Source organism: Choloepus didactylus, chromosome X (genome assembly GCF_015220235.1).
Source record: "Choloepus didactylus isolate mChoDid1 chromosome X, mChoDid1.pri, whole genome shotgun sequence".
Lineage (NCBI taxonomy): Eukaryota > Metazoa > Chordata > Mammalia > Pilosa > Megalonychidae > Choloepus > Choloepus didactylus.
This window is the reverse complement of record NC_051334.1, coordinates 192329120-192339598: the sequence shown is the minus strand read 5'-3', so window position 1 is coordinate 192339598 and position 10479 is coordinate 192329120. Positions and strand designations below refer to the sequence as shown.

Below are 10479 nucleotides of genomic sequence, written 5' to 3'. Positions count from 1 at the left end.
ATAAGAACCAACCCATCACAAGCAAAGAGATCCAATCAGTCATCAAAAATCTTCCCACAAATAAATGCCCAGGGCCAGATGGCTTCACAGGGGAATTCTACCAAACTTTCCAGAAAGAACTGACACCAATCTTACTCAAACTCTTTCAAAACATTGAAAAAAATGGAACACTACCTAACTCATTTTATGAAGCTAACATCAATCTAATACCAAAACCAGGCAAAGATGCTACAAAAAAGGAAAACTACCGGCCAATCTCCCTAATGAATATAGATGCAAAAATCCTCAACAAAATACTTGCAAATCGAATCCAAAGACACATTAAAAAAATCATACACCATGACCAAGTGGGGTTCATTCCAGGCATGCAAGGATGGTTCAACATAAGAAAAACAATCAATGTATTACAACACATTAAAAACTCGAAAGGGAAAAATCAATTGATCATCTCAATAGATGCTGAAAAAGCATTTGACAAAATCCAACATCCCTTTTTGATAAAAACACTTCAAAAGGTAGGAATTGAAGGAAACTTCCTCAACATGATAAAGAGCATATATGAAAAACCCACAGCCAGCATAGTACTCTATGGTGAGAGACTGAAAGCCTTCCCTCTAAGATCAGGAACAAGACAAGGATGCCCGCTGTCACCACTGTTATTCAACATTGTGCTGGAAGTGCTAGCCAGGGCAATCCGGCAAGACAAAGAAATAAAAGGCATCCAAATTGGAAAGAAGAAGTAAAACTGTCATTGTTTGCAGATGATATGATCTTATATCTAGAAAACCCTGAGAAATCAACGATACACCTACTAGAGCTAATAAACAAATTTAGCAAAGTAGCGGGATACAAGATTAATGCACATAAGTCAGTAATGTTTCTATATGCTAGAAATGAACAAACTGAAGAGACACTCAAGAAAAAGATACCATTTTCAATAGCAACTAAAAAAATCAAGTACCTAGGAATAAACTTAACCAAAGATGTAAAAGACCTATACAAAGAAAACTACATAACTCTACTAAAAGAAATAGAAGGGGACCTTAAAAGATGGAAAAATATTCCATGTTCATGGATAGGAAGGCTAAATGTCATTAAGATGTCAATTCTACCCAAACTCATCTACAGATTCAATGCAATCCCAATCAAAATTCCAACAACCTACTTTGCAGACTTGGAAAAGCTAGTTATCAAATTTATTTGGAAAGGGAAGATGCCTCAAATTGCTAAAGACACTCTAAAAAAGAAAAACGAAGTGGGAGGACTTACACTCCCTGACTTTGAAGCTTATTATAAAGCCACAGTTGCCAAAACAGCATGGTACTGGCACAAAGATAGACATATAGATCAATGGAATCGAATTGAGAATTCAGAGATAGACCCTCAGATCTATGGCCGACTGATCTTTGATAAGGCCCCCAAAGTCACCGAACTGAGCCATAATGGTCTTTTCAACAAATGGGGCTGGGAGAGTTGGATATCCATATCCAAAAGAATGAAAGAGGACCCCTACCTCACCCCCTACACAAAAATTAACTCAAAATGGACCAAAGATCTCAATATAAAAGAAAGTACCATAAAACTCCTAGAAGATAATGTAGGAAAACATCTTCAAGACCTTGTATTAGGAGGCCACTTCCTAGACTTTACACCCAAAGCACAAGCAACAAAAGAGAAAATAGATAAATGGGAACTCCTCAAGCTTAGAAGTTTCTGCACCTCAAAGGAATTTCTCAAAAAGGTAAAGAGGCAGCCAACTCAATGGGAAAAAATTTTTGGAAACCATGTATCTGACAAAAGACTGATATCTTGCATATACAAAGAAATCCTACAACTCAATGACAATAGTACAGACAGCCCAATTATAAAATGGGCAAAAGATATGAAAAGACAGTTCTCTGAAGAGGAAATACAAATGGCCAAGAAACACATGAAAAAATGTTCAGCTTCACTAGCTATTAGAGAGATGCAAATTAAGACCACAATGAGATACCATCTAACACCGGTTAGAATGGCTGCCATTAAACAAACAGGAAACTACAAATGCTGGAGGGGATGTGGAGAAATTGGAACTCTTATTCATTGTTGGTGGGACTGTATAATGGTTCAGCCACTCTGGAAGTCAGTCTGGCAGTTCCTTAGAAAACTAGATATAGAGCTACCATTCGATCCAGCGATTGCACTTCTCGGTATATACCCGGAAGATCAGAAAGCAGTGACACGAACAGATATCTGCACGCCAATGTTCATAGCAGCATTATTCACAATTGCCAAGAGATGGAAACAACCCAAATGTCCTTCAACAGATGAGTGGATAAATAAAATGTGGTATATACACACGATGGAATACTACGCGGCAGTAAGAAGGAACGATCTGGTGAAACATATGACAACATGGATGAACCTTGAAGACATAATGCTGAGCGAAATAAGCCAGGCACAAAAAGAGAAATATTATATGCTACCACTAATGTGAACTTTGAAAAATGTAAAACAAATGGTTTATAATGTAGAATGTAGGGGAACTAGCAGTAGAGAGTAATTAAGGAAGGGGGAACAATAATCCAAGAAGAACAGATAAGCTATTTAACGTTCTGGGGATGCCCAGAAATGACTATGGTCTGTTAATTTCTGATGGATGTAGTAGGAACAAGTTCACTGAAATGTTGCTATATTATGTAACTTTCTTGGGGTAAAGTAGGAACATGTTGGAAGTTAAGCAGTTATCTTAGGTTAGTTGTCTTTTTCTTACTCCCTTGCTATGGTCTCTTTGAAATGTTCTTTTATTGTATGTTTGTTTTCTTTTTAACTTTTTTTTTCATACAGTTGATTTGAAAAAAGAAGGGAAAGTTAAAAAAAAGAAAAAAGACAAACAAGGAAAAAAAAAAAAAAGATGTAGTGCCCCCTTGAGGAGCCTGTGGAGAATGCAGGGGTATTCGCCTACCCCACCTCCATGGTTGCTAACATGACCACAGACATAGGGGACTGGTGGTTTGATGGGTTGAGCCCTCTACCATAAGTTTTACCCTTGGGAAGATGGTTGCTGCAAAGGAGAGGCTAGGCCTCCCTGTATTTGTGCCTAAGAGTCTCCTCCTGAATGCCTCTTTGTTGCTCAGATGTGGCCCTCTCTCTCTGGCTAAGCCAACTTGAAAGGTGAAATCACTGCCCTCCCCCCTACGTGGGATCAGACACCCAGGGAAGTGAATCTCCCTGGCAACGTGGAATATGACTCCCGGGGAGGAATGTAGACCCGGCATCGTGGGATGGAGAACATCTTCTTGACCAAAAGGGGGATGTGAAAGGAAATGAAATAAGCTTCAGTGGCAGAGAGATTCCAAAACGAGCCGAGAGATCACTCTGGTGGGCACTCTTACGCACACTTTAGACAACCTTTTTTAGGTTCTAAAGAATTGGGGTAGCTGGTGGTAGATACCTGAAACTATTAAACTACAACCCAGAACCCATGAATCTCGAAGACAGTTGTATAAAAATGTAGCTTATGAGGGGTGACAGTGGGATTGGGAATGCCATAAGGACCAAACTCCACTTTGTCTAGTTTATGGATGGATGTGTAGAAAAGTAGGGGAAGCAAACAAACAGACAAAGGTACCTAGTGTTCTTTTTTACTTCAATTGCTCTTTTTCACTCTAATTATTATTCTTGTTATTTTTGAGTGTGTGCTAATGAAGGTGTCAGGGATTGATTTAGGTGATGAATGTACAACTATGTAATGGTACTGTAAACAATCGAAAGTACAATTTGTTTTGTATGACTGCGTGGTATGTGAATAAATCTCAATAAAATGATGATTAAAAAAAAAAAAAAAAGAAAGTCCTGAAAAATCTACAACAAAGCTACTAGAGCTAATAAACAAATTTTTTAGACTTTACACCAAAAGCTCAAGCAATAAAAGAAAGGATACAAAACTATGACTCCATCAAAATTAAAAACTTTTGTGCATCAAGGCCTTCATCCTGAAAGTAAAAAGACAACCTATGGAATGGGAGAAAATATTTGGAAACCACCTATTCAATAAGGGTCTAATATCCAGAATATGTAACAAAGTCCTACAACTGAAAAACAAAAAGCCCATAACCCAATTAAAAACTGGGCAAAAGTCTTGAATAGATATTTCTCCAAAAAAATATATACAAATGGCCAATAAACACATGAAAAGATGTTCAACATTGTTTACCATTAGGGAAATACAAATCAAAACCACTATGAGATAACATTTCATGCACACTAGAAGAGCTACTATTAAATAAAAGGGGGCATAAGTATTGGGGAGGATGTGGAGAAATAGGAACACTCATTCATTGTTGGTGGGAATGTAAAATGGTGCAGCCACTCTGGAAAACAGTTTTGCAGTTCCTCAGAAAGTTAAGTATAGAATTATAATGTGACCCAGCAATCTTATTTCTAGGATTATAGCAAAAAGATTTGAAAGTAGGAATTTGAACAGATATTCTCACACTGATGTTCATAGCAGCATTGTTCACAATTTCCAAAAGATGGAAGCAACCCAAGTGTCCATCAACAAATGAATGAATAAAAAAAATGTGGTATATACATAACAATGGAATATTGTTCAGCTGTAAAAAGGAATGGGAGTTCTGATACATATGACAACATGGATGAACCTTGAAGACATTATGTTGAGTGAAATAAGCCAGACACAAAAGGAGAAGTATTGCATGATCTCACTGATGTGAAATAAGTAGAATAAGCAAATTCAGACTCTGAAACTAGAATACAGGTTGCCAGGGACCAGGGTGGGGGTAGGAAATGGGGAGTTAATGCTGGAGAAAATTTGGTATGAACGGTGGTGATGGTAGCACAAGAATGTGAATGTAACTAACAATACTTCATTAAACATATTTTTGAATGTTGTTAAAAAGGGAAATTTTAGGTTGTATATATGTTACTAGAATAGATTTAAAAAAAAAAAACTGTGGACTGTACAACACAAATAATGAGCCCTAATGTGAACTATGTACAATAGTCAATAGTATAATTATAATAATATTGTTTCATTAATTGTAACAAAGTTACTACACTGATGTAAAGTCTTAGTAATAGCGAAAACTGTACATGTGAGGAGGGTGTATATGGCAACTCAATATTTTCTGTATGATTTTTCTGGAAACCTACAACTTCTCTAATAGAAAATATTGAAGTCGTTTTGGTTTGCTAAAGCTGCCATTATGCAAAATACCAGAAATGGATTGGTTTTATAAAGGGGATTTATTAGGTTACAAGGTTACAGTTCTAAGGCCATGAAAATGTCCAAATTAAGGCATCAACAAGATGATACTTACACTGAAGAATGGCCTATGGCATCCAGAACACCCCTGTCAGCTGGGAAGGCATGTGGCCGGTGTCTGCTGGTCCTTTGCTCCCACATTCTGGTTTCAAAATGGCTTTCTCCAGAATGTCTCTGGGCTTCTGTCTTCACTCCTCTCTTAGCTCCTGTGCATCCTTGCTTCTTTCTCCCAGGGTATTTCTCTCTAAGCATCTGGGGGTCCTTTCTTAGCTTCTCTGGGGCAAACTCTGGGCTTCATTTCTTAGCTTAGCATCTCCAAATACCTTTCTGTCTGCATCTCCAAGCATCTGGGTCTGTGTCAGCTCTTAGCTTCTCCTGGGGGCAAACTGGATTGCATATCTTAGCTTCTCTCCAAAATGTCCCTCTCAGCTTCTCTGAGCTCCCTCCCTCTGTGAGCTTTCTTACAGGACTCCAGCGATCTAATTAAAACCCACCCAGAATGGGTGGGGTCATACTTCCATGGAAATAATTTAATCGAAGGTCTCACCCACTGTTGGGTGAGTCACATCTCCATGGTAACAATCAATCAAAATTTCCACCTAACAAGATTGGAGTAAAAGATCTTGGCTCTTCTGGGGTCCATAACAGTGTCAAACTGGCACAGAAGTAAACAGGGCTTCCTTATTACGTGCTTAACACCAATAAAGCTATTAAATCCTTATAAAACAACCTGATGAGGTAGATACTATTATCCTCAATTGAAGATAAGGAAATTGAAGCACAGAGAAGTAAGTAACTGGCCAAAAGTTACACAGCCAAAAAGTGACTGAGCCACAATCCAAATCTTGATATTTGGGCTCCAGAGCCCTAATTCACAATCAGTATACTACAGTGTTTCTAGAATGCTCCCTTTAGGTGGATAATCATCTATTAACTATCACTGTTTTCACGCAGTAATTGAACCAGTTACAAGCCCACCTAATTGTAGCATCACTTATCCTATACTAAATCACTGTATCTTCAAAAATGATTTTTACTATATGTTCTGCTAAAGTCAAGATATTCTATGTCTACTACACTTTATTTATCTGAAAACTGTGAAATAAAGAAATGTCTTCAGAGATCCAACAGGCAGAGAGTTGGAATTGGGGAGTGCTGACAGGGAGAGGGTTGGAGTGGGCATCTACAACAGCCAGGCCACAGCATGAGCAATGGGCTGACTTGAGGGGTATCAGGTGGCCAAGACAGACAAGCAGCAGTGGGAAGTCATCAGGTCCCACAGAGATGCCCAGGTGCAATGCTTGTACTTATGTACCACCTGACTCATCTCTACCCTGCTTAGTTCCTCACAGAGAGATTTCTTGATGACTCAAACAGGTTCTCTGGGCTGGATACATAGGTGAACATTCCGAATGCTTAGTTGCCCAAATGCCCCTGAAGATGCCACTTATAATCTAGAAAAGGCACAAGAAGATGATGAAGTAGTTAAGACTGGCAATTTGCCAAACATTCATCAGTTAGAGAATGTAAATGAAAAAGTCAGCAAGGCTTTTTAAAAACTATTAGAAGGTACAAAAGTTGCGGTCCAAAAAAGAATTCTCATAAGCTATATGAATAAATGGTACAAGTTGTTTCAACAGAAATCATGATTTTTGTACCTGGTGCTTTTAGTTTATACCACAATAGCAAAAGGAAAAATAATGTCTCTTAAATTGGGAATTCCATCTAATCTGGGAAAAGACACACTGCTTCCGTTGCTTAGTGGCTTATCATTTTCTGCTCTGTTACCCTGCTTCATTTTGCGTCTGCATTTATCACTACTTGACAACATAAAAACACAACACTATATACATATATAGTAGCTTGTTTCTCCTCCACAAATGTAAGTTCTGTGAGGTCAGGGCCTTTTTCTTGTTCACTACTCTATTCCCAATGCCTAGAACAGTGCTTGGCACATAAGAAGTGCTAAAAAATTATTCTTTGATTGAATGAATGGAACTTAGTCAACTGAAGGAGACAGCCATTAAGCACAAGGATCATGATCAGTCCAATCTGCTTTGCCAGTAAGCAGGCTGGGAACTCAACAAGCACCTTTTTTTTAACTAGTTCTCACCACTTATCCCACAGCTTTCCACACATGTCCACATTTCAACATCTGTGCCTGTTTCACCTGCACATCCAAGGTAATGCTGGGAACATCTATACCAACGTAGATTTTTCCTAAGCCAAGAATTAATTTCAGGAGGTGGTACACACATTTTAAAATGGATTAAAATAAACTGTTTTCATTGGTAGGTGGATCTGTTGACTCCAATGATTATTCATGGCATCAAGACCCAGGGTGCCCGGCAGAAGCTCTCCAGCCTCTACATCTCTCAGTTTATCATCATGTATAGTCTTGATGGGAAGAAGTGGCAGACTTATAGAGGAAATTCCACTGGGACCTTAATGGTATGTAAATCGTCCTCCAAGAGAATTTATGAACCCTTCAAAGAGCTTTTGACAGACTTCAGGTATGAGGCAAACACTCCTAGTTTCTAGTATTAACTCCACAGAAGTGTTTTCCACCTTATTGGCAGCAGGAGTGACTATGGACATATGAACAAAAGAAGTAGCATCAAAGATCACCTAGATGATAGAAACAAGGAGATGCTCTATTGGAATATATATGAGGTTTGGGACTGGGTGAATTGACAAGATAGTGAGTTTGTTTATGGGTATGCCAGGTTTGAGATGATAATGGGGCAACAAGGTTGAAATGTCCAGCAGGAAGCAGATGAAAGATTGAAGTTTAGGGGTGAAATTATGAATGGAAATGAAAACTTGCATCTTCCACATGGGTGGGTGAAGGATGGGTGAAACATTGGAAATGGATTATTTCTCTAGGAGGTGAGTCAAGACCCTTAATCAAACAGCCTTAAAACCTTAACATCATTGTCTACTCTTCCCTCATTTTTATGCCCCATGATGAATCAATCCATAAATCCAACCAATTCATCCTTTGTAATTTCTCTCATGGAAGCATTTGTAATGCTGTTACCTTAACCCAGGGCCCAATCAGCTCACACTTCATCTAATATGTTACATTCCTAACTAATCCTCCCCTGCCTCTAGCCTTTTCTCCAATAAAAGCAGTATATCATTTTCAGGATAATAATGCCATCAGTCCTGTACCTAAAACCTTTCAAAGTCTCCATATTGTCTTCACAATGAAGTTCAAAGTCCTCAACTGTCCCTGTGCAAGATATCTTCTTTTTGCCCCTTTAGATCAATTTTCCTGCTTCTTTACCCTGCTACTTGTTCTGTGAAGTCACCCTCTATGGAATATCATCAATAAGCTACCTTGACCTCTAGTTTTTGTTTGGGTTTCACCAACAGGGAGCCCTAACAAGAGATCAGAGTATTTATTCTCCTGGCTCCCTCCTTGCAGAGTTTTCTGTGTCTCTCCACTGAAGGTCACTGCTCCCCTCAAAGTGGCTTTCTCTACCTGTTCCAGTTACTATTTCTGTGTACCAAACCACCCCAAACTTAGTGGTGTAAAACAATCATTTGTTTTGTTTATGGATTCTGGGGGTCAGGACTTTGAACAGGGCACAGCAGGGACAGATAGTCTGCCTCTGTTCCACAATGTCTAGGACGTTATCTGGGAAGATTCAAAAGCTGTGGCTGGAATAATCTAGAAGTGTCTTCATTTGCATATCTGGTACAGCTGGCTAGAACAGTATCTGAGGCTGTTCCCTGGAGAACCAATGCATAGCCTCTCCATGAGGCCTTGGCTTCCTCATAGCATGGAAGTCTCAAGGTAGTCACAGAACTCGTACATGGCATCTCAGGAGCTCCAAGTGTGAGTGCTCCACCCAACAAGATGGGGACCACATCACCTTTTCTGACCTTGTCTTGGAAGTCATGCTGCATCACTTCAAATACAATGGTTACAAGTAAGTTCATGAGCCCACCCAGATCCAAGGAGAAGGAGCATAGATCCCACTTCTCAATTGGAGGAATGTCAAAGAATTTGTATTCATTTTTTAAACCACTACCCTACCCAATTTTCTGCTCCCTCTCCTCATCTCTTCATTCCTACGGGTGGTAATAGCCCCTACAATCTGCCCCCACCTTCCGAACTAGTACCTTTATTTAAGTTTCCTCAAATTATCATAATTTGAGTGTGCCCTATTTCCTTCTGGGACCCTGTTTCTTGTAGTAATTGGTGCCAGAGGTGGCCCCAGGAAAGTCCCTCAAAACGTGATTCTAGGATTGTGTTGCTAACATATTCAAGGAATGCAGGGATAAAACGCTTGCTTGAGGAGAAGATTGGGTGTTGGGTAATCCATGGCATGTAGTAGCATCACAATTAAATTATCACCAGTGATATTATGAGATGAGCTGCATATGGAGAATAAGACATTGGGAGATTGTTACAGTGGCATTTAGTTGCTATGGCAACAATTGTGTCTATAAAGCTTGAAGATTCACCTATCTTCTTTTTATAGCCCTAAGGGCATAGATAGTGAAAAGGAGAAATTAAATATTATGAATATACTCAAGGAGGAACACACATGAACATACATGGAGAATCAGGATGCATCCATGGAGTTTTGGAAGTCCTTGATATCCTGTGGTTGTAAGCAGATACAGTTTAAGACTAAGCCTAGGGTCTTGCAGAGTTGCATAAGAGTTGAAGTGTTGCAGTAACAATTAAATGCTCAACCCCACCTAACTTAAAGGCACTGATGGAAAGGAGCGGAACTCTGAGACATGGAATGGGGACATTTAGGCAGACATGGACAAGGCTGAGAATCGGAAACCTCCAAATTCCCCCTGAATCTACTTAGCCTGTATCACCAATTTAATCAGGTTGTGCTGCCAAAAACAACTACGATTCCAGATATGGTATCTTCTCTGAACAAATTAACACAGCCCAGGGCAACTGATATGGAACTATTGACATGGAAAATGCTTTTTTCTTCATTCCCATTGATAAGCAAAATCATTAAGTTTGTATGTACAAGGCAGGAACAAGGGTACTAACTTTACTGTTCATGCCTCAGGGAGATGCCAGTTCCCTTGTTCTTTGTCATAAATAGACCCAAGGAATTCAAACATCCTGACATCCAACAGAACACCATGCCAGTCCATTACATTGATGACACTGTGACAGGACCTAGTAAATAGAACATAGCAATCATCCTAAATGCTCTTGTGAGAATATA

At 39.2% G+C, this 10479-nt stretch overlaps 1 protein-coding gene across 1 annotated transcript in view; it reads left to right on the top strand.

The window, feature by feature from the left end:
• The window catches only part of F8 (coagulation factor VIII), a 208982-nt gene that overhangs the window by 176874 nt on the left and 21629 nt on the right, over positions 1 to 10479 (top strand). The window contains exons 16-17 of the mRNA XM_037820964.1: positions 7394 to 7475; positions 7562 to 7717. Coding sequence (XP_037676892.1) covers positions 7394 to 7475; positions 7562 to 7717 — 238 coding nt within the window. The remainder of the gene's footprint in view (positions 1 to 7393; positions 7476 to 7561; positions 7718 to 10479) is intronic.